The 22,446-nt window shown below is 36.7% G+C and overlaps 4 protein-coding genes across 5 annotated transcripts; 2 read left to right on the plus strand and 2 right to left on the minus strand.

Moving 5' to 3' along the window:
• Positions 1-1,118: 1,118 nt before the first annotated feature.
• Positions 1,119-6,231, plus strand: LOC125827121 (uncharacterized). Its single transcript, XM_049506481.1, has 7 exons — positions 1,119-1,160; positions 2,389-4,049; positions 4,136-4,286; positions 4,377-4,524; positions 4,596-4,841; positions 5,192-5,476; positions 5,859-6,231. The coding sequence occupies exons 2-6, from the start codon at positions 2,402-2,404 to the stop codon at positions 5,465-5,467; spliced, it is 2,469 nt and encodes an 822-aa protein (XP_049362438.1). The 5' UTR covers positions 1,119-1,160; positions 2,389-2,401; the 3' UTR covers positions 5,468-5,476; positions 5,859-6,231.
• Positions 6,232-6,921: 690 nt separating this feature from the next.
• LOC125827122 (nudix hydrolase 14, chloroplastic) lies at positions 6,922-11,021 on the plus strand. Its single transcript, XM_049506482.1, has 7 exons — positions 6,922-7,171; positions 8,302-8,407; positions 8,903-8,980; positions 9,256-9,348; positions 9,490-9,582; positions 9,930-10,028; positions 10,541-11,021. The coding sequence occupies exons 1-7, from the start codon at positions 6,942-6,944 to the stop codon at positions 10,763-10,765; spliced, it is 924 nt and encodes a 307-aa protein (XP_049362439.1). The 5' UTR covers positions 6,922-6,941; the 3' UTR covers positions 10,766-11,021.
• Positions 11,022-11,075: 54 nt separating this feature from the next.
• Positions 11,076-14,177, minus strand: LOC125827126 (copper chaperone for superoxide dismutase, chloroplastic/cytosolic). Of its 2 annotated transcripts, XM_049506485.1 has the most exons (6): positions 13,853-14,177; positions 13,527-13,553; positions 12,782-12,854; positions 12,535-12,669; positions 12,044-12,243; positions 11,076-11,518 (listed from the first exon to the last, which is right to left on the minus strand). In XM_049506485.1, the coding sequence occupies exons 1-6, from the start codon at positions 14,141-14,143 to the stop codon at positions 11,273-11,275; spliced, it is 972 nt and encodes a 323-aa protein (XP_049362442.1). In that variant the 5' UTR covers positions 14,144-14,177; the 3' UTR covers positions 11,076-11,272. The 2 variants fall into 2 exon arrangements, with proteins under 2 accessions (XP_049362442.1, XP_049362443.1); XM_049506486.1 differs by lacking the exons at positions 13,527-13,553; positions 13,853-14,177 and adding an exon at positions 13,120-13,157.
• A 1,556-nt stretch (positions 14,178-15,733) lies between these two features.
• On the minus strand, positions 15,734-21,299 carry LOC125827124 (subtilisin-like protease). The gene is made up of 2 exons (XM_049506484.1): positions 20,733-21,299; positions 15,734-17,436 (listed from the first exon to the last, which is right to left on the minus strand). The coding sequence occupies exons 1-2, from the start codon at positions 21,293-21,295 to the stop codon at positions 15,759-15,761; spliced, it is 2,241 nt and encodes a 746-aa protein (XP_049362441.1). The 5' UTR covers positions 21,296-21,299; the 3' UTR covers positions 15,734-15,758.
• Positions 21,300-22,446: the final 1,147 nt, after the last annotated feature.

Consider the following 22,446-nt stretch of genomic DNA (forward strand, 5'->3'; position numbering starts at 1 on the left):
GACATACAAATTTTAGATATTTAATAAGTTGAAGTCACAAATTCAAAATCTAATCCTAAATTCAAAATTAAAATTCAATTTGTAATAAAAAACAGTCAAACAAAAAAGTTAATAGAAAATTGAATTTTGATTTGTCCAAACTATGCCCACCCCTTATTGATAATCAAACATAATCGTTTCAGAACTATAGGGCCCGTTTGGCCATAGATTTCCCAAATAATATTTGGGGAAAAATTTGGCAAATGGTATTTGTCCATACAATTTGCCATTATTTGGCAAATATCCCAAATTTCCAAATACTAGTTTTTTCAAGTATTTGGGTCAAATCTCATTATTTGGGATCTTTTGAAAACTGAAATTTTACACCAAACTTTTATCTTTTACAAAAACACTCTCTATAGTAGTTGTCTGCGTTGCATTACATAATTCTTTACATGAACACCAAAGTAGTGATGAAATATTCAGTGAATATGAAAGTGATGATATGGTTGTTGATGAAAATGATGAACAATCGGCTCAAGGTAACAAAGTCATGTGCTTTGTCTACTTTATGATGTATGGAATGATGCTTGTTGCACTCACTCCAAACTACTACATTGCTCCAGTGGCATGGACACTGCTTGTTAGTTGTTGCAACGAAGATCCAATTGATTTGTACTACAAACTTATGGTTAGTTTTGATAGTTTTTAAAACTTATGGGTAAAAATCATATTTTTCTAAAAAGTAAAATATATTTCACAAATACTATGGGCAAACATATGGTGAAATTTCACCCAAATAATATTTGCCATTTTATATTTGAAAATCTATGGCCAAACGCTAACTTAAAGATGTATAAAATATCTCGTTATTCATTGTATTTTGTTTTTTTCTCACTTTAAAATGGGATAATACGAAAAAAATATTTCTTGAAAATTGTGTCAACTAGAAAAATAAAATAAAATGGTAGTTATTCCTTGTAGAATTTCTTTTCTCACAAAATTGCACAGAAACTGTCAAATTGGACGAAATTGCCCCAAATTGTGTCTTCTTGTAATTGAAGGGTTCATTTTTTTTTTTACCTAAAATTATAAAACAAAAAACTTTCTAACTCTTGTTGTTTGAGAAGCTTCTTAGGAACCCAGGAAGCTTGGGACTCAAGTGGCAGCTCATAGAAGAGGTAAAGTTTCGATTTTTTCTATGTGGGTGTTTGTGAATTTCCATGTTTTACTTATTGTGGTCGATTTTGTTTCATTTGCTGTGTATGGAATTGTTGTTAGATGGTAAAATAGAGGTGTTTCATCTGCTGAATGCTACCTGTTCGATGAAAGTCCTAAGATAGGTTAATGTTGTTAAAAAGTACATATTTTTTTGCTTTCTGAGTCGTTTCTGACTCTAATATTTGCCGGACTACTACTCTTTTTTTAATTTTTTTTTTAGGTGTTCGCTTTATGTTGTAACTAAGCTCCCGTTTGATCATAGATTTTGAAGTTGAAACTCGAAAATTTGAGTTTTTGAAAGCTGTGACTTTTGGAATTTGAAGTTGTTTAGATATGTATTTACTTGGAAAAAGTTTGAAGTTTTGTGAGGGGAAGTCCCGATTGGGAACTTGAAATTATTTATCAAATTTCATGCAAGCAAGTATTTGAGGGTAATTTTTCAAAATCTATGATCAAATGCTAACTAAGATTTCGGAATTTTGCTCGTTTCTACTGTTCCATTTCAAGTTTCCCTTATTTTAGCTTAAATTTCTTGTTGATTACAGAAGCCTTAGGTAGTCACTAGTCAGTGTTACATTCTTTCGAAATATGAAAGATTAACTGACTTATTGAATGTCTCCTCTCCTTACATCAAGTGGCTTTCAACTCCTTTTTTCTTACTGGAAAGAAATGAAGGAAATCGTCCTACTTATCACAAGGCACTATTGTTTGTTGCATATTGAATTTGAAATTGTTAAGGAAGGAATCCTTCCCTTATTCATTTTTTTGAGTACCATGTCCTTTTTAAACCTCTTCCCTTTGATCCGCCCGGGAGACTGGAGGGAAAATATTATTTATAACTTTTCTCATTATTTTTACTGAGTTAACAAATTCCATTGTTGAATAATTTTATCAAGAAACTTGAACATAAACAACTCCCTCCCGCTCTTTTATCCCAGCTTATAAAGGGGATAATCCTTTTGAAAGCAAAGCATTTAGTAGTTACTTCTGTTTCCATGAAGCTACGTTCACTGTTGTGATAAATATATGTAATTCAGGTGGTAGATAACTTAAGTCACCTAAATCTTGTATTAAGGCTCATTGATGAGACTTCAGTAAAAACTTAGTGGGGTCTTAGCTATGTCCATTATGCTTTAGTGCATGCAGCAGTCTTTTTAAATTTATTGCTTGCAATGTTTGGTCTTGCAGTTGCATAATTCACATGATGGCAAAAAAATCTGAATCTGTATTCCTTGAAGAATGGCTATGCAGTATCAGTGGCACCCAGGAGAACGTGACGCTGAAACATCCTTCTTCGGCATCAGCCCAAGCTATCATCCGAGCATGGGCTGATCTTAGGGACTCCCTTCAAAATCAAGCATTCCACTCAAATCACCTCCAATCCCTAAGGACCCTCGTTGATGTTCAGTTCTCGCTCTATATTGCTGATCCACAAGCAAAGATTCTGTTGTCTATTTTGTCCTCACAAAAAGTCTCCCTTCCACAGGAATCTTATCCTTTATTTGTCAGGCTTCTATACATTTGGGTTCGGAAATCATTTAGACATTCTCCTGGGGTCATTGATTCAGCAGTTGAGGTCCTCTTGCACCTTTTCTCTGGACATATTCATTCAAACAAAAGCTTATCTTTCTTCTCTGAAGGTGTTCTTCTCCTTGGTGCTCTTTCTTTTGTACCTTCAGCATCCGAAAAATCTATAACGGTTTGCTTGAAATTGCTCTGCCAGCTCCTTGAAGAAGACTATAGATTGATCCATTTGTCTGAAAGGACAATCCCGAATGTTCTTGCAGGAATTGGCTATGCTCTCTCTTCTTCTGCGAACATTTATTTTGTTAGAGTTCTCAGTTGTTTAATGGAATTGTGGGATAAAAGCGACGTCCCTTCTGCTAGTTTGTCTTATGGGCTCATGATACTGCATCTGATGGAGTGGAGTTTCTCAAATTTTATCAATTCTCACTCCGCAGACAAGATTGATCTTTTCAGTAGAGAGGTATTGAAAAATACACGACCAGCATTCTCTTTGTTTGCTGTAGTCATGGCTGCTGCTGGAGTACTGAGAGTCATCAATAGATCTGAACAGAAAACACTAATTGACCTTAAGATTTCTGCAGAGGAACGAATCGAGACTATTGCATGTGGTTTAGTTTCTAGTGCTGGAGATGCTGATTATGCTACAATGGAGCCAAGAAACTCCTTTCTGTTACAGTGTATATCATTAGCTTTATCTAAAAGTGGACCATTTTCTTACCAACCTCATGTGTTTCTATGCCTCACTACAGCTTTGTTGACTGAAATATTCCCCTTGCCACACATTTATATCAAAATCCAAGAATCGCCTTCTGGCAACTTGGTGGGATTAGTTCTCACTGAGGTGCAGCAACACCTAGACAGCATTATTTTTAAGGAAGCAGGGGCCATAACTAGTGTCTTTTGCAATCAGTATGTCATGGCTGATGAAGAAAACCGAAGTGCAGTGGAGGATATCATATGGAATTACTGTCGGGATGTCTATATGTGGCATCGGAAGGTTGCTTTGATACTTGGAGGTAGGGAGGAAGCGCTGTTAGGGAATCTGGAAAAAATTGCTGAATCTGCTTTCCTCATGGTTGTGGTCTTTGCCTTGGCAGTAACAAAGCACAAGTTAAGTTTAAGTGCTCCCCAAGAAATTCAAATGAGACTTTCAGTGAGGATATTGGTTGCGTTTTCTTGTATGGAATATTTCCGCAGAATGCGTTTGCCAGAGTATATGGATACAATTAGAGCAGTTGTTACAAGGGTTCAGGAGAATGAACATGCCTGTGTCTCATTCGTGGAATCTATTCCATCTTATGATGATTTGACAAACCAAGCTGGTTGTGACTTTTTCCTGCATGTTTTAATTGCCAATATGTTTGCTATATTACAGTCTTTCACAAACACATCACCTTTTTCCTTGCAGTACCTTCTAGCTTTCAGAAAATGGAATATATGTGGACTACTGATGAAGTGCAGACTGCTCGGGTCTTATTTTATATGCGAGTAATCCCAACTTGCGTAGAATGTATACCAGCCTCTGTATTCCGCAAGGTGCTGGCTCCAACCATGTTCCTGTATCCTGCATCAGATGGTTAGATCTAGAAACAAGTAGGAAAGTCAAACCTGATTGAATATATAAAAATTTCCTTAATGCACTTAACCAGATACATGGGGCATCCAACTGGGAAATTGGCTAAAGCCTCACACTCGGTGTTTGTCGCTTTCATGTCCTCTGGTAAGGATGCTGATCCAGATGAAAGAGATACATTAAAGGAGCAACTTGTATTCTATTATGTCAAGAGATCTTTAGAGGTAATAAAAACTACCAAAGTTAATTGCTGTGATGCTTGAACTTGTTTTCTGATTTAACTGAAAGTTTACAGGGATACCCTGGGATTACTCCTTTTGAGGGAATGGCTTCTGGAGTTGTTGCACTGGTCAGACATCTGCCTGCTGGAAGCCCATCTATATTCTATTGCATCCACTGTCTCATTGAGAAGGCTGATAGCCTTTGTAGTTCAGTCGATACTACTCCAGAAACTGACTTGTGGAAGAGTTGGGATGGAGAGCTGGAGCCTTTCAAGATGTTGGATTTACTTTTTCGTCTCCTTTCTCTTGTTGATATACAGGTAAAGTGGTAACAATGTTTGTCTTCAACTGGTCAACCTAATGATGTGCAGTTACAAGTTCAATCATAAGAGAACATGTGCATTCCATGGATATGAAAATATTCAATATGAGTGATACTTCACTTTAATTGTTTAACGTCTTGTTTCTTCCTTCACTCGAAAATTTGTGTAATTGGTATAATTTGTAGGAGCTCTTTCTTGTTACATAAAAGCTTTGGAAAATGGATAGATGTTTCAACTATGAAAATGCTGATTTGTCTTAGGTGTCCTAGCCAGATTTATGCCTACTGTGCCAATATAATGCACTTGACGTGGCTGATAAAAACAGTTACTTTTTTTTTGGCTCTCAGGTTCTGCCTAGTTTGATGAAGTCACTGGCACAGTTGGTCGTTAAATTACCATCAAGTGGCCAAGATATTATTCTCAATGAGTTATATCAACATGTTGCAGAATCAGATGATGTTACACGGAAACCGACATTGGTTTCGTGGTTGCAGTCACTGTCTTATCTTAGTTATCAAAATACTAGCAAGAACGCACCAAAAGTGGCAGCAAAAGAACTACATGATTCTATGTCAGGAACTACAGACTCATTAAGCATGAATAAAATCAGTGCACGTCTATAGAAAATTGAGGTATACAATGTATCTAACTTTCATTGCTTGCGCTTTCATACTCCTTTAAAATGTGTCTTTCCTTGCCTTATGGTTCTGGTGAAAATGCTTTGGGGCAAGAAAAAGGCGCATCTGTTGAGAAAGTACTTTTTTTCTTATAGGCTAAATAAAATCTGTTGAGGAAATTGCTAGTCTTGCAACGTGGTAGATTTTCCCATTATTCTAATAAACTTATTTACCTTACCAGAGGCTGTGCATAAAGGAGTATTAGGTTTTATTACATTGTTGTTTATAAATAAAATTATATTACAAACGGAGCAATTGAGGAAGAATTCAGAAAGACTTCTCTTCTATTTAGCAAGAAGTGATGTGACAAGTACTTGTAATTATAAATGTCACAAAGGAGTGAGGATCATGAATTGGCTTTCTGGTGTTATATCCCACATATGTCCGTGTCTATGATTTCTGGATCCATTCAATTTTGAAGTTTCTTCGCAGAATTCTCAGGATCTGTTGCTAGTAATCCAGGCCAAAATTCAACATCCAACGCCAAGGGGTGAGTTCTCACTAACAAGTGCTGCCTCCAAAATTGGTTTGTGGATAGCCATAAACCTGTATGGTGTAATATCTTTTGGCTTAGTGGCTGCATCCTTTGAGATTTACCATTTGTTCATGAAGACTTGGGTCTGCGTTGAGATGGTATCGACACAAACTTCATCAGATTCAGTTCAATGAGGCAAGAGGATGTATGATGCAGGGTGAAGTTGCATTTTCTTTTTTCATGCCAAACTTCTGGCTGAGGATATTGTGCTTGCCATATCTTGCTCTCACTCACTGTATCAGGCTTCGGTTATCTCAGCTTGTTCCTGCTTTACTTGGTATTTCTGCCGGATTGTGAAGCAATTCTGCCATTGCTCATCCTATACCAGATCATGATGCCTCTTCCTCCAACGAATAAATACTGGAAAAGATTGAAAATGTTGTAACATAGACATCATACGACTTCTTGACTATACGGTTATATGATTTATTATACTGAATTACAAATATTCTGTTAGCATAAATGGTCAAGAAACATTTTTGAAGTTTTCTTCCCTCTGTTCACTCTTCTAGTAGGACTGGATACTTTCAGAGATGTATATTTAGCTGGCTTGCCCTTGGTGTATGCGTTGCACTTGAATAAATGCTCCAATACTGAATTCAGTGGTTTTGACTCATTTTTTTCTGATTAAGTTAATGTTTTCATTCACAAAAGAGCATCAAGTAGATGCATAGTTACAAGGAAATTAAAAAAGCATAAAAACAAAAGAACAAATGAATCCCTTTTCAGTATATTTTGGGGCGAACTTGACAACTAATATGAGACGGAGTGAGTAAATGATATTTTTATGTAGAAAATGCGAAAGACCATTGTTTTCCGTGTCTTCGATTATATTATTATTAATAAAACATTCCATAAGGGAGTAGTTGCCAATAGTGCTGGAAAATGAGACTAACAGTGTCACGTTGTGGACTTCCATTCTTGAAACCTCTATATGAATTTCCCTTTTCCTCTTCTTCTTCGACCCTTTGGCCTAGAAATTGTTCTGGAAGCTTCTCTGTAAAAATGTCGACAACCCCACCTTCTCGAATCACTCACATAATCAATCTTCCCACCCAACTCGACCAACCGGTTTCTGTTGTCGCTGCTCCCGGCGTCTCCGATACCCACTTCAGGCAAATCCCTCCACTCCTTATTTTCCTTTTTACATTTGTTGTTCTATTTTTAGCTATAAATTTATGTAATTCTCACTTAATAGGGAATTTGTTGTGTGGGTTTTATAAGTTTTTCATGATTTTTGGAATAAAAAGATACCTTTTTATGATATCTTTAGATTATAAGAGCTGTTTGATTGTCCCTCAACTTGTTATATATATTTTTTCTTTTTGGGTTTCTGCTTTTAGCTATCAACTTACGTAATTTACACTTGATAGGGTATTTTTTGTGAGGTTTTTACAAGTTTTTCATGATTGTGGAAAAAAGGAAGTTTCTTTTGAAAACTAAGAAGTTTTCTTGGCACGATTTGGATTAAGTGAGCTGTTTGGATGTTCCTGAACTTGTTATATCTTTCTTTTTTTTTTCTTTTTTCTTTTTGGGTTCAATTCTTAGCTTTCGACTACGTAATTCCCACTTATTAGTATGTCACTGAAGGTGAGATTCTAGAAGTTAAGATTTTGAGAAAAAAGGAGAGTTTTTTTATGTTAAAAAAGATTAACCATTTTTCTTGGGATGGCTTTGGATTAAGTGAGCTGTTTGGATGGTCCCTCTACTCATTAAATCTTTTTTTTTGCTTTTGGGGGTTCTCTTTTTAGCATTCTACTCACCTAATTCAAGCTTAATATGGTATTTGCAATGAGACTCGTAGAAGCATTTTTATATTAAAGATGAATCATTTTCTTGGTATGGCTCTATATCGAGTTTGAGTGGGCTGTTTGGAAGTACCTCCAAGTTGCTATATTATTTTAATTTCTTAGCATTCAACTTATTCATGCACAATATGGCATTTGTAGTGAAGATTTTGTAAGTTCTTCAGGAATTTAGGCAAAAGGAAGCATTTTCATTTTAAAGGTCAAGCATTTCTCTTGGTATGGCTTTGGATTGAAATGATTGTTTGGAAGTCCCTCCAGTTGCTACTACATTTCCTATCCCCAACCCCCTATTTCTTTTGGGGTTATGCAATTTCTCTTAGTATGGCATTTGTTGTCAGGTTTGTGGATGATTTTCAGAAAAGGAAGCATTTTCATGTTAAAGGATGAGAGTTTCTTAGTATGGGGTTGGATTGAGTGAAATGTCTGTTTTCTTGTAGGAATGCTATTGAATCCTCATTGTTCAAACAGTGGTTAAAGAACATACAAACTGAAACAGGACTGCTGGCTAATGGAGCTATGTCTTTAAAACAAGTTCTTATCCAGGTTTCGATCTCAAGCTGTTCTTTTAAACTATGAAGATAGTAACTTTTACTTGTTCACTAGTTTCGATGAATTACATTGTTGGCTAATGAGACCGTCAGAACACAAATTGAGTTGCTTGAGCCCTTCTAAATTTTTTCCACATTGGACAATTGGAGGAAAATGGTCTGTCTTCTGATCTTAACTGATGCTGAGGCTCTTAATTATATCTTTATTGAGGAAAATGGATATCTAGGTTAATTGTGCACTTTATGCTCCTTAAAGATTCCTATGCTTCCCTAACATAGTTGTCAGTCGTGCTCCCTTCTAAAGAGGATAAAAAAAGAAGTCTTCTTCATGTACGTGTCAGGATTCTTGGAATGATGTTAAGTCGCACTATCAGCGACCAAGAGTCCAAGACATAGTGACTATTACAGGATTTGAATCTGCTTTTGGTCCTGCTACCGCAAACATTAAGTTTGCTTTACAGCTGATATATCTTTTTATGTGTTGGAGCAGGATGTAGATATGTTTGGAGAGCGTTTGGGGTTTCTTAAATTCAAAGCAGATATTATTGATAAGGAGACGGGTCAAAAGGTATCTGATTAGAATCTCTCCATCCCATTGGATATGTAATTCATTCAGCCGGACTATGAATAGCTTCTCTTAAAGCTGTGTCCTCAATTTATTTTGCTTATATTTGGTTTTTTGTCCTTGTACCTTAGAGCAATGGACATTACAGTACTCTTGACATAGCTCGACAATATTAGCATGACAATGATGTATTACTTCCATTTTCCTTTTTCCTAGCTTATCCTTGGTTACAACAAGGGAAATTTCTTTCCAGTCACTATTACCTCTTTTGTGTCTAGGTTCCTGGTATTGTCTTCGCACGGGGTCCAGCTGTTGCAGTTCTAATCCTTTTGGATTCTGAGGGTGAGACATATGCTGTGCTTACGGAACAGGTAGGTCTTCCAACTGTCAACTCCTCCTTTTTTATAACGTCGAAAAATATCTCACAGTACAGATTATATGAGGAAATTTATGAAAGTTTTCTGTCCCTTTTTACTTTTTAAACTCTAAAATACATTCAAATTGTTTGAAAGGTTAGGGTCCCAGTTGGGAGGCTAATTTTGGAATTGCCAGCTGGAATGTTGGATGATGACCAAGGTGACTTTGCTGGAACAGCAGTTCGAGAGGTCTCTCTCTCCTTTCTATCAAAGCATTATCCCCCTCTTAAAATTTTCTAGTGAGGCAATCTGTCCCCTTGTTTTTTGTGGTTCAATTCCCTAGTATATATTAGTTTATTATTGCATAATGAACTGGATTCCTCTCATTGTGTCCTTATTCAACAAATCAATGGAATTTCCTTCTTTTCTGAGCAGTTTAATTGAATCCAGAAATCTGCTAATGTTTTGTATATGAGTGACTCAACTGATCCTTATAGGAACTTCCTTGTCAAAAGCAGCTATTTTAGCTTGTGGATGGCAAAATCAGAGGGGTTTGACCGAACATATAATTGAAGTATTTGATCTATATGTTTCAGGTTGAGGAAGAAACTGGAATACACCTGAATGCCCATGATATGGTCGACCTCACGGCTTTTCTCGACGCATCAACTGGGGGAAGAGTTTTCCCTTCTCCTGTAAGCTTCCACCGTCTTTTATAAGACTCAGACTACTCACCACATGATTTCTTGGATATTGTATTATAGAAACAGAAAAAGTAGAAATATTTGCATAAACAGCTAGTTTCTGCTAAAACTCTTATGGAAATGTATATGTTATAATAGTTTCATCTAGCCTAGTGTTAAAAGAAAGTTTGCGGTTATATTTCAGTCAATTTCGATTCATTGCACTGGTTGCTCTACTGTTTGGAACCTGTAAATTGTAATGACATTGGATATTGCTCCATGTGCACTTGCAATTAGTGGTATATTTGTGAACCTTGCACGGTGCACGGGGTAGGACTAGGCCTGACTTTTTTTTTGTTTGAGAGGGAAAGGTTCGGAGTAGGCATGACTACATCGGATCTTTTGTATGCAGCCTTACATTGGGTGTAATTTCAATTCAAAGATGAGGCCTTCTGTTATTGTTTCTGCCTTGGTACATCTCTTAACACTATATTTCTGTGGTTTTGTTGTTCTTTCAATGTTAGGGTGGTTGTGATGAGGAGATGAGTTTGTTTCTATACAGAGGAAATGTCAGCAAAGAGAAAATCCAACAACTGCAAGGGAAAGAAACCGGACTACGAGACCATGGTGAGCTGATCAAAGTGCATGTGGTTCCATATGATAAACTATGGCGTGCCACAGCTGATGCAAAGGCTCTGACCACCATTACTCTCTACGAGATGGCTAAAAGAGATGGGCTGTTGTCTTGATCGATGAGTTAATAATTTCTCCTCCATTATATATCAACTTACGTATTGTATGCTTTGCTGAAAATATGATGATTCTCTATTTTAGGCAGGTCTGCTTCTACAGTATGAGCATTCCTTGGTGAACACTACTGCAACTGTATCTGTTGGTTCTTGATATTGATTTTTTGTATATTAGACACAACTGTTCTGCATAGAACACAATTTTATCGTCTCGAAAAAGAAATAAGAAGGGGAAAGAGAAGATTGTTACTTGCAACACTGTCAATATTCAACACGACTACCACCAACTGGAATTGAGCTTGATGCTTTGTTTGAAGTTTAATTCACTAGCATTTCTCATTGAAATAAAGAGCAGCGGATCGTTAATAGGAACCAACGAAACAAGAGCAACAAATGATTACATTTATTTTGATACATTAGCTTGCTCCATCCAACTTAAAAGCTTCATGATTGTGAAAATGATACAGACGTAGTATACAATGATCAAATGATTCTAAAGATAACTGTTCAGAGTTTGCTGGTTGCTTCCCAAATAGTTGTACCATCACAAGCACAAATTTTCTTGTAGTTCTCACCAACTCCTGCACTTCTAGCTATCACTGCTGCTGTAAGTCCTGGATCTGTTTTATCTTCAGTTGCATATACAGCTATAGCTCTCCCAATCAGGTCGGCAACTCTTAGCCTCTCCTTAGGACCGGTATAAAATGCCTCGCCTTTCTCATCAACTTCCAGTGTAACCAGGTCACCGAGTGGCTGAAAAATGGAAAAACACACAAGTGCAGTCAATAGTCAGTCTGTCTGGTGCAACATACATAAGACATAAGGAAACCAACCATTCATTAGAACCTTATCCATATATTAGGCTCCTTTTGACAGTCCAACAAAAGGAAAAATATAACATAATAAGCTTGATAGACGCTTATTTCACCCTTCAGAGGACAAAGAGAACGGAAAAGCTTCACACAGTCCTTGACAAACGATATCAAGTATCCAGACAGTTACGATTCCATAACTAACAGCATGGTATTAGATGCATTTCATTGACAAAGGACCCCTTAAATGCACTTCTATCATAGTCCAAACACTTCAAGCATCCTCGAGTGAGATTAGTTGGAACATGATTGCATAATTAATATTTAATATTATGGATCCTGATTCTCTCTCTTTCTCAATGCAAGTATATTGCAGAATCCATGCCCCAAAGAAAAAAAGGTTCATAGGAAGAAGATAGCGCAACATATTCAACATAAATAAAATGTTCTTTTGCGTGTTACTTACTGGGCTGTACAATTTTCCAGTACTAGCTGCCCCCCTCGTCAAATCACCAAATTCATTAATAGACCAAGCATGCTTTCCAGGTGACAGGCCACTGAAGTTTGCTTCAATCCTAGTTAATTCCATATTGACTTGAGCCAAGCGAACAACACCAAAAATATCTGGTCCTTTGAATTCGGCAACAGCAGCAGATACAAGGAAATCTACACGGCATGGTTCAAATGAATATAAAAGTTAGATGCATCGCATAAAAAATAAAGCAGATAAAGCTAAGACGACTGACGCTCATGAGAGAAGAGCATAATATCTCTTTTTTGCACTCTTCTTTCCCTTCAGCCCTTAAGAAGGCCATTACACACTATAATCATAAGTATGCGTACTTCTGCTCATCCTCTTAACATAGCCAGAGATGTGAAGACATAGTGCTTCACAGATTTTCTATAATATTAACGGAGGAAACATGACAGATGCAATTAGATAAGATTAGAACATACCATCCGGTACTCCTTGTCCAATCAGACGGGCTTTTCGACCTGTTTGCTCCAAGGCTTCAGTCATAGTCTTCACAGGTGAAGATCCAAGAATTCTCACTACTTGATTATCAAGGTCCACATCCACATTCTTAACTCCTAAAAGCAACACAAACGATCTCTTTCAACACCAAAACAAATTGATGAAGTTAAAATAAAGCCCCAGGACAAGGCATGGTTTCTCTTTTTTTTTTTTTTTTTTAGCATTTACCTTCTACGGTTTGCAATTTGCTCTTAACAGCATTAACACAGCCTTGACACGACATGTCCACCATAAACTCTGTCTGTCACCAATTTGTCAATACAATCAGTTTAACATGGAAAAAAACAACAATATGCAACATAATATATCAACTCACAAAGAAACCAATAAAAACAAACGCAAACCCCCCAAACTAAACCTTCAATAACCAACAAAATGGGCTACATTAAGCCATCAAGATTAAAAGACACCCCATTAAGCCATCAAGATTAAAAGATACCCCCCTCCCTTTAAAAGTCATCATCTTTGATAAACTAATCACATTACAACCAGCACAATCAATTTACCTAAGCAATTAATCAAGGAGAGAAAGACCCTCTCGTATTATTGGCAATATAATTCAAAAGAAGAACTACAGATTTTTATTGACAAGTGAATATTGTTTGAAGCAAGCATTATATAAGGGCTCTTGTCCTCTCTTCTCACAGAAGATGTTAGTTGATCTACCTAAAGCAGAGGGCAAAATGATTGATATTGTACTACTCTAATTGTACATTTCCTTATATCAAATGTTGTACTACTCGTAGTACTATCCAAAGTACAAAGTTACTAAATTTACATAACTAGACTCTTTACAAGTACAAGAATCCCTATTTATTGTACAGCTTCAAATATGCAAAAAACACCAAAAAATTCCTCATTTCTCCTCCAAACAAAAATAGCATAGATTTTTTTTTTGTAAGAAAGAACTTACCAGCAATTCAGGAAAAACGACTCCATTCTGTAAACGAAAAATCACATTACTCAATTAGAACAATAGCATCCATTTATTGCCAAATTTACAAACAAAAAAAACAAAAAAAAAGTTAAAACATATTAGTTTGTCATTCTGGATTAAAAAAAGAGATGGATCTAAAATTTAGTGGTGGAAAATTGCAATACAAGTAAGAACTCCCTAAACCCTAAATCCTCGCCAATAAGGTGAAAATTCAGGTAGCCAACCAATTGAGCCCTGTAAGATTCTCCAAATAATTCAAAAAATTAAGAAAAAAATAGAAGAGCTGAGGGATAAATTATTACATCGGAGGAAGTTTGGTGATTGGAAGAAGGCGTTTCCATATGAAGAGCTGAAGGAGGACTTGTTTTTTGTAGATTCTTCGCGAAGCTTAATTGGAGAATCGGATTCGAACTAGAAATTGAGCCAAATTTTAGATTTTTCAATGGACGTTCAAACTGCGAAGAAGAAGAAGAAATAGAAGAAACAGCAAAAGCAGCAACTGGAATAGCAGTAGCAATGGCGGTTGTTTTTGCAGTCACAATGGACCTCAAAAATGCCATTTTTTCACTCTTTTTATATTCAGAATTGGTCATTAGAAAAATGTTTTCACACAGAGAAAAGAAGTCGATGCCTGAGGCAATCTAGTCATTCTAGAATCATCTATTTCATGTATTCACTTAATTGGGCTGTTTTTAAGTTTTATTGGGCCATATATAACTACTTGGGTTGGGCCAAGATGGGTTTCATTAGACATAAGCTATCTAATTGCACAAATATTCATACGGTATTAACTAATGGACAATTTACTTAATTACACTCATTTACTTATCTTAATATTCATTTATCCCTACTTATTTCAAAATTTTCAAAAATCCCTTATTTACCTATGTATCTCACATGTATCCCGTGCACAATGCTATGTATCCCGCTATGTGAAATGTATCAAACGCTATGTATCCCGCTATGTGGAATGTATCAAACCTAATGTATCCCGTGCACAACGCTATGTATCCCGCTATGTGGAATGTATCAAACTTAATATATCCCGTGCACAACGCTATGTATCCCGCAAACATCATTTTTAAGGGATTTTTGGTAAATAAAAAACTAGAAGGGATAAGATGTTATTTAGTACTTATAATATGTAGTTCCTATAATTTATACTTAACTAATTCTACCTATAGTTTGAAATAATTATATTTTATATCTCTCTAACTAATAATTTCATATCATATTTCAAGTTGCATGTGTTTTTGCTATCAGATACATGGAAATATGGAGAAAGGCGAGCGAAATTTGTCTATGTATTTCAAATATATGTGAATCACACTAGATACATGTATTTGTATGATCAAATGTGATTTGATGTCTATGATATACCAAATACTTAGGAGAGTCGCGAACGAAATGAGAGGGAGACGAGTGAGATTTGTCTATATATCCTAGATACATGCGAATCTACTTGGATACCACGTGTCTAGAGCAAATTACATCTAATTTTGACCCCATATATCTTGAATTACATGTATTTGGATGCACGAAAATCTGACAAGATTCATAATATTGTAAACTAACGTGTATCTTAGTAATTAGCTCTAAAACTAGTGGAATTTTTGTAAGTTACCCTTTTATTACTGTGTTTGGTAGAAAATAAGTGACTTTCTTACATATTTTCTAGTATTTGACAAATAAGTAAAAAAAAATAGTAACCCAAAAACATTTATATGTAAGCTACCAAAATATTATGAGGGTTGAGAGTGGGGGTTCAAGGGTGGTCAAGACTCTAAAGATGGGGTTGGAGACGTTGGGTGGGTGGAGAGAGGACAATGAAGTTGGAAGTTACTTGCTTTTTCTACTTTCATATGTTCTTCATTTTTAAAGAGATTGTTTTGTTAGAGAAAATATTTTGACCAACCAAACATGAAAAAAATCGAAAACAGAAAATGTTCCTTTCCCACCAAAAGAGTAAGAAAAATGATAAAGGAAAAACTGATTACTATCAATAAGGATATGCTTTTATTTTCTTCAATTAGCTGGAACAAGCATTGAAGCAATATTTAATATTAAAGACCAAATGCTTATAAATATAGTACTATAGGTTGAAAAAGAAGAGGTAAAACTAACATAAAGCATATAGTAAAAAGAAACAGCATTTTCACTATAATGAAATGTTTGAGTACTTTATGCACTTATATAGCCAAATTTTCATTAGACCAACACAAGTGCAATTGGACTTCTCACAGAGTGTCTATTAGAAGTCCACTTCAAGAATCCCTCAACAACCTCAGGGTTTGAGCTATTAGTTGTCTTGGAAAATGTCACTTGGTATGTCAACTTCTGGTTCAACTGGGAGAAATTTAGCTCGGTGGGTTCAACTTCAATGACAACGCCTTTTGGTGAAGCTACCTCCACTTTGTAAGATGATGTAGCATCACCAACATTGGTCACAGTTCTGGTATATGTCTGAGGAGTTGATCCAAGTCCGAATATGGAAAATGAAGGATAGTTTAATTGTGCTTCAAGGATACTTTTCACCTCCGTGCAATTCACCTTGCGTTGTAACAGGTTACCTACCTGTCGATCTGTGTACTTCAAACCACATAAATAAGGTACATAGTCCTCGAATGGTGTATCATAAATTAGTCCTGGATCATTTGCCCTCGATGGATTAACATGTCCTGCACCAATTGCATAGATGTCAGCAGGAAGGAGCCTTTCGTTTAGTATTGGACTGTTGGCAAGGTTTAATGTGTCAGCGGTTGTCATGATTGCAGACTTAATAGCAGCAGGAGACCAATCAGGATGTGCGCTTTTCAGCAGAGCTGCTACGCCACTAAGGTGAGGGCAAGACATTGAGGTGCCTGATATAATATTGAATGTGGATTTGGTGTTTTTGTTTTCATCCACAGAGGCAGGCCAAGCAGCAAGGATATTAACACCAGGACCGATTATGTCAGGTTTCAAGATGCCAGTACTAGCTCCACTTGGTCCGCGAGAAGAAAATCCAGCTACTATGGGAGCATTTTTATCTCCAATTATCGTTCCTTGGAACGTGATTGTAGCAACAGGGTTCGACGTTGAGTTCATATAAGCAAGGATTTTTGTTCCATCTGCATCTGAAACATCCAATGCTGGAAGAACATGAGCATCAGCTGATTTAGTGACACCGGAGCTTGGCCGGTTGATGATAATCATGCCAACACCTCCAGCATCCTTTACAGCTTGTCCTTTATCAACCCCCGGAACTCCACCACCGGCCAAACATATGACTATATTTCCTCTTATAGCAGGGTCAGTAAGTGACCCTGGTCTGCAATAAGGGGTTTCAAATTCGTCACTTGCATTTCTTCCAGCATCAAATAGAGTGAAGAATGTTGAGTTGGAAATCTTTGGCTGATAAGCAGATTCTCCTTCAAATTCCTCTCCATTTCCAATCTTAACAGTAGCTTTTAGCTTTCTATCATGAGTGCTAGCGCCTACTGTAAGAATCCACGGGGCTGCATTTCCTACTGAGCCAAAGAAAGGACCATTATTGCCGGCAGAGCAACTTACAAGAATACCTCTTTCTGTTGCACTATATGCCCCAAGAGCAATAGGATTACTATGGAAATCACTCGAACGACCTCCACCAAGAGATATAGAAAGGATATCTACGCCATCATCTATAGCTGCATCCATAGCAGCTAAGACATCAGTATCAGCACAACCATCAGAATTGCATACCTTATATACGGCTATGTGGGCAAAAGGGGCAACTCCAGCAGCAGTGCCATTAGCACTCCCAAATACATTAGCACCATTCACAAAGGCTCCTGCAGCTGTGCCTGCTGTGTGTGTACCATGTCCATCATCGTCTATCGGGGAACCATTGCCAAGTTGGTAAGACCTCGCTCCAATGAGCTTGTTGTTACACTTGTTTGTGAAATTGGACTCACAAACTCCGTTCCACTTAGCAGGCGGAGGAGGCATCCCAACGTCACTAAATGAAGGATGGTCAGGAAGAATTCCAGTGTCTATAACTCCGATGATCACACCTTTCCCATAGTTGAAATCCTTCCATACACCCATGTTCTGCTGCAAACCAAGAAAACTTGGAGTATGAGTAGTATCCAAGGACAAAATCCTCTGTTTCTGAGCAGAGACAAAGCCGCGTTTCTTCTCCATTTCCTTCACTTGTGCTGCAGTTAATCTTGCTGCAAAGCCTTTCATCACATTGTGATAGGAATAGATCATGCTAGCAGCCTCTTCATTTCCACTTGAGCTAATCGCGGTAGTAGTTTTAGGCAAAAAAGAAAGGTAATAGCTCTCTAAATCCGTTAATGATGATTGAGTAGAAACTAGGCTTTCAGGGGATTCAACATGGACCATATAAGTCTCGAAATCACTCTGAACACTAGGCCATGGGAAAGAGCAAAAGATGAAAACAAGAAGGATTTTCAAGAATCCCATGGCTTGTAAATGGTGTAGTAATAGTACTTAATAATGTTATAATTGGAAAATGAATTTTTTGAACTTTTGAGATTAGGAGTTATATATCTATCTATATTTATATATATTGCTTTATACTTGAACTATACACATTCATTTTATTTTGCTCCACTTGCAAAATCATATTGATGAACTCTGAGTGTGATGCGTATTAATTATTTTTATGAATGGTTATTTTCATCTTACTTTAAATTATCAATTGCAATCTTTTTTTTTTTTTGCGTTTAATTGCTTTATTGAATCACAATAATTAAGTTCTATTAATTATCTAATGTTCATGTTCGAGAGAGATTGCTTTTAGATTAGAAAAGAATTAAGTAGGGCATGGTCTAATTCCCTAGAATTAGGGCAAATATTTGCAGCTTAGATAGGGATATATCTAGTTATCGTGTTCAACCAACTATCGTAAGAAAACATTAATTCCATAGAAATATAGGTGACAATCTATTTTGATTAGGTGAGTTGTAGTTCGGAAGAATACCATGAATATTAATAACTCGATTAATTAGCAATAATTAATGATTTGGATTAACAGGAAATAGTTTGAGAACTCGATAGAATTGGTGAATCAACCAAAAAAAATATCAGTCTTAATTAATCATTAATCACCTATAGTAATAGGACGTTGACCCCTATGAAATGGGGTCAACGAATTAAATGGAAAAACCCTAACAAGGTTCTTGTTAGATGTATGTATTTAATGTCGGTGAAGATATATTTTGTGTGGTGCCGGTAAAATGAACCCATATGTTGGTAACCCGATCATATTTTAATAGATTGGGTGAATGTTTTTTATATGGGTTGAATTTATACCATATGAGAAATGTTTTCCAAATCAATTTACTTTTTGATTTCCTCAATCAAAAGATCACAGCAAAGTTTAAAATATTTTGAATAGCAAGGAATAATTATAGCCAAAGAAAAGATTATTTGACTCCGCCAAATAAATTATTGTCAGGTAAAAAGGGATGGAGGGAGTAACAATTCAACTACAATCAAAATGAGTACTTGTAGTTTCACTAGACCAACACAAGTGCAATTGGACTTCTCACAGAGTGTCTATTAGAAGTCCACTTCAAGAATCCCTCAATAACCTCAGGGTTTGAGCTGTTGGTTGTCTTGGAAAATGTTACTTGGTATGTCAATTTCTGATTCAGCATTGAGAAATTTAGTTTGGAGGGTTTAACTTTCACGACAACGCCTTTTGGTGAAGCTATTTCCACCTTGTAAGATGATTTGGCGTCACCAACGTTGGTCACAGTTCTGGTGTATGTTTGAGGAGTTGATCCAAGTCTGATGGAAAATGAAGGATAATTTAGTTGTGCTTCAGGGATACTTTTCACCTCCGAGCATTTCACCTTGCGTTGTAACAGGTAACCTACCTCTCGACTTGTGTATTTCTAACCACATAAATAAGGTAGATAGTCCTCGAATGGTGTATCATAAATCAGTCCTGGATCATTTGCCCTCGATGGATTAACATGTCCTGCACCAATTGCAAAGATATCAGCAGGAACGAGCCTTTCGTCTAGTATTGGACTATTTGCAAGGTTTAACGTGTCAGCGGTTGTCATGATTGCAGACTTAATAGCAGCAGGAGACCAATCAGGATGTGCGCTCTTCAGCAGAGCTGCTACGCCACTAAGATGAGGACAAGCCATTGAGGTGCCTGATATGATATTGAATGTGGATTTGGTATTTTTGTTGTCATCCACGAAGGTAGGCCAAGCAGCAAGGATATTAACACCAGGACCGATTATGTCAGGTTTCAAGATGCCAGGACTAACTCCACTTGGTCCGCGAGAGGAAAATGAAGCAACTGCAGGAGCATTTTTATCCCCAATTATCGTTCCTTGGAACGTGATTGTAGCAACAGGGTTCGATGTTGAGTTCATATAGGCACGGATTTTCGTTCCATCTGCAGCTGAAACATCCATTGCTGGAAGAACATGAGCATCAGCTGATTTAGTGACTCCGTCATCTGGACTGTTGATGATAATCATGCCAACACCTCCAGCATCCTTTACAGCTTGTCCTTTATCAACCCCCGGAACGCCACCATCTGCCAAACATAATACTATCTTTCCTCTTACAGCAGGGTCATTGAGTGACCCTGGTTTGCAATAAGGGGTTTCAGATTGATCACTTATATTTTCTCCAGCATCAAATAGAGTGAAGAATGTTGAGTTGGAAATCTTTGGATGATAAGCAGATTCTCCTTCAAATTCCTCTCTATTTGCAAGCTTAACAGTAGCTTTCATCTTTCTATCAATAGTGCTAGCGCCTACAGTAAGAATCCACGGGGCTGTGTTTTCTACTGAGCCACTGAATGGACCACTATTGCCTGCAGAGCAACTTACAAGAATACCTCTTTCTGTTGCACTATATGCCCCGAGAGCAATATTGTCACTATGGAAAGGAAGCCTACGACGTTCACCAAGAGACAGAGAAAGAATATCTACGCCATCAGCTATAGCTGCATCCATAGCGGCTATGATATCAATTTCAGCACAACCATCAGAATTGCATACCTTATATATGGCTATATGGGCAAGAGGGGCAGCACCAACCGCTGTACCATTAGCGTTCCCAAATACATTAGCACCTTTCACAAAGGCTCCGGCAGCTGTGCCTGCTATATGTGTACCATGTCCTGTATCGTCTATCGGGGAACCATTAGCAAGTTTGTAAGACCTTGCTCCAATGAGCTTGTTGTTACACTTGTTAGTGAAATTAGACTCACAAACTCCTTTCCACCTAGCAGGAGGAGGAGGCATCCCAACATCGCTAAATGAAGGATGATCAGGAAAAATTCCATTGTCTATAACTCCGATGATCACGCCTTTCCCATAGTTTGAATCCTTCCATACACCAATGTTCTGTTGTAAACCAAGAAAACTTGGAGTATGAGTAGTATGAAAGGAGAAAATTCGCTGTTTCTGAGCAGAGACAAAGCCGCGTTTCTTCTCCATTTCCTTCACTTGTGATTCTGTTAATCTTGCTGCAAAGCCTTTCATCACATTGTGGTAGGAGTAGATCATGCTAGCAGCCTCTTCATTTCCACTTGAGCTAATCGTTGTTGTACTTTTAGGCAAAAAAGAAAGGTAATAGCCCTCTAAATCTGTTAACGATGATTGAGTTGAAATTAGGCTTTCAGGAGATTCAACATGGACTATATAAGTCTCGAAATCACTCTGTATACTAGGCCATGGGAAAGAGCAAAAGATGAAAATAAGAAGGATTTTCAAGAATCCCATGGCTGCAAATGAGCTAAAGAAATGTATTTGATGAACTTTTGTATTTTGAAGCTACACTATTTATAAGTACTTTTACCTTGAACTTTTCACATTCATTTTTATTTTGCTCTTCTTGCAAAATCAATTTGGATCAACTCACACTGTAAAATCACACTTATTAATTGGTCTCTCAACAGGAGACCCTTGTTAATTTATCATTATTGTGAACAAGACTTGCAATTTCACTACTAAAAACACGTGAATTTCTGATGAAAATTTCTTAAGATTTCCAACAGAATATCCATACAACATCTTCCACGAGCAAATTTCCCCCTCCTTCGGATTTCTCATCGCGTATTTTTATGTTTGGACACCATGAAAATGTTGCTTATAGCAATGTTCAACTATATTATTAACTAAAAAATATTCAAATATCACTCACCATTAGTCATCTTACGATATTTTTCCTTGAAGGAAAATATCATAACGTTATTAAATTTGGTGGTCCGTCTTCCCTTCCTATCGCAATGTAACATCAAATAAATTACTTTATCTTAAATTTAAGATCCATATTTTCATTTATTATTTGTTACCAACCAAATGTGACGCTCAAATTGGTATAGAATAGTCTACAACTTTTTATAACGACGTGGCTATAGTGGCAAATCAGTGGCTATTGTTACCTCTTTTTTTTAAAATAAAATAAAAATTCAACAAAAATAAATTTATATCATTAAAGTGTCAGAGAGAGAGAGAATGCGTAAAATAAATAATTATGCCTTAAGCTCAAATAAGTCGAGTTATGAGACTCATCATGAATTAGCAAGTTTTATGCTGATACATAAATCTATCGCAATCTTCATCCTTTATTATAACTTAGATCGATAATGTAAAAAAGCTCACACAGATTGAGTTTTGGCAAACCAAATATGAAAAGAAAATCAAGATCTAAAAATAAATGTATAATTGGACATTGATGTTTGAAGTATTAAGGGATCTAAGAAATTAAAAGGGGAAACCCTACCAAGGTTATGGGTAGATGAATGTATTAAAATTTGATGGATATATAATTTATAACATGTTGCCCATTGGTCAATCCTACAGAGTCCACTGTTTAATACTCGCTCCCGTCATGTTTCGTTTATTGAAAGTCAATTTGAGTAACTTTTGAT

Source organism: Solanum verrucosum, unplaced genomic scaffold, assembly GCF_900185275.1.
Source record: "Solanum verrucosum unplaced genomic scaffold, falcon-dt-bn FXZP01000060.1, whole genome shotgun sequence".
Classification (NCBI taxonomy): domain Eukaryota; kingdom Viridiplantae; phylum Streptophyta; class Magnoliopsida; order Solanales; family Solanaceae; genus Solanum; species Solanum verrucosum.

What these genes read in the sequence shown, in the direction of transcription:
- LOC125827124 (XM_049506484.1), bottom strand. Translation starts at nt 21,295, where the DNA reads ATGGGATTCTTGAAAATCCTTCTTATTTTCATCTTTTGCTCTTTCCCA. An exon ending in AACAAGCTCATTGGAGCAAG is followed by an intron (nt 17,437 to 20,732) that starts GTCTTACAAACT and finishes CATTGGAGCGAG; the next exon opens with GTCTTACCAACTTGGCAATG.
- LOC125827126 (XM_049506485.1), bottom strand. Translation starts at nt 14,143, where the DNA reads ATGACCAATTCTGAATATAAAAAGAGTGAAAAAATGGCATTTTTGAGG. An exon ending in ATCACCAAACTTCCTCCGAT is followed by an intron (nt 13,554 to 13,852) that starts GTAATAATTTAT and finishes TTTCGTTTACAG; the next exon opens with AATGGAGTCGTTTTTCCTGA. An exon ending in TCGTTTTTCCTGAATTGCTG is followed by an intron (nt 12,855 to 13,526) that starts GTAAGTTCTTTC and finishes AATTGGTGACAG; the next exon opens with ACAGAGTTTATGGTGGACAT.
- LOC125827122 (XM_049506482.1), top strand. Translation starts at nt 6,942, where the DNA reads ATGAGACTAACAGTGTCACGTTGTGGACTTCCATTCTTGAAACCTCTA. An exon ending in ATAAGGAGACGGGTCAAAAG is followed by an intron (nt 8,981 to 9,255) that starts GTATCTGATTAG and finishes TTTTGTGTCTAG; the next exon opens with GTTCCTGGTATTGTCTTCGC. An exon ending in GAAGAGTTTTCCCTTCTCCT is followed by an intron (nt 10,029 to 10,540) that starts GTAAGCTTCCAC and finishes TTTCAATGTTAG; the next exon opens with GGTGGTTGTGATGAGGAGAT.
- LOC125827121 (XM_049506481.1), top strand. Translation starts at nt 2,402, where the DNA reads ATGATGGCAAAAAAATCTGAATCTGTATTCCTTGAAGAATGGCTATGC. An exon ending in TGATTTGACAAACCAAGCTG is followed by an intron (nt 4,050 to 4,135) that starts GTTGTGACTTTT and finishes TTTTCCTTGCAG; the next exon opens with TACCTTCTAGCTTTCAGAAA. An exon ending in TTTCTCTTGTTGATATACAG is followed by an intron (nt 4,842 to 5,191) that starts GTAAAGTGGTAA and finishes TTTGGCTCTCAG; the next exon opens with GTTCTGCCTAGTTTGATGAA.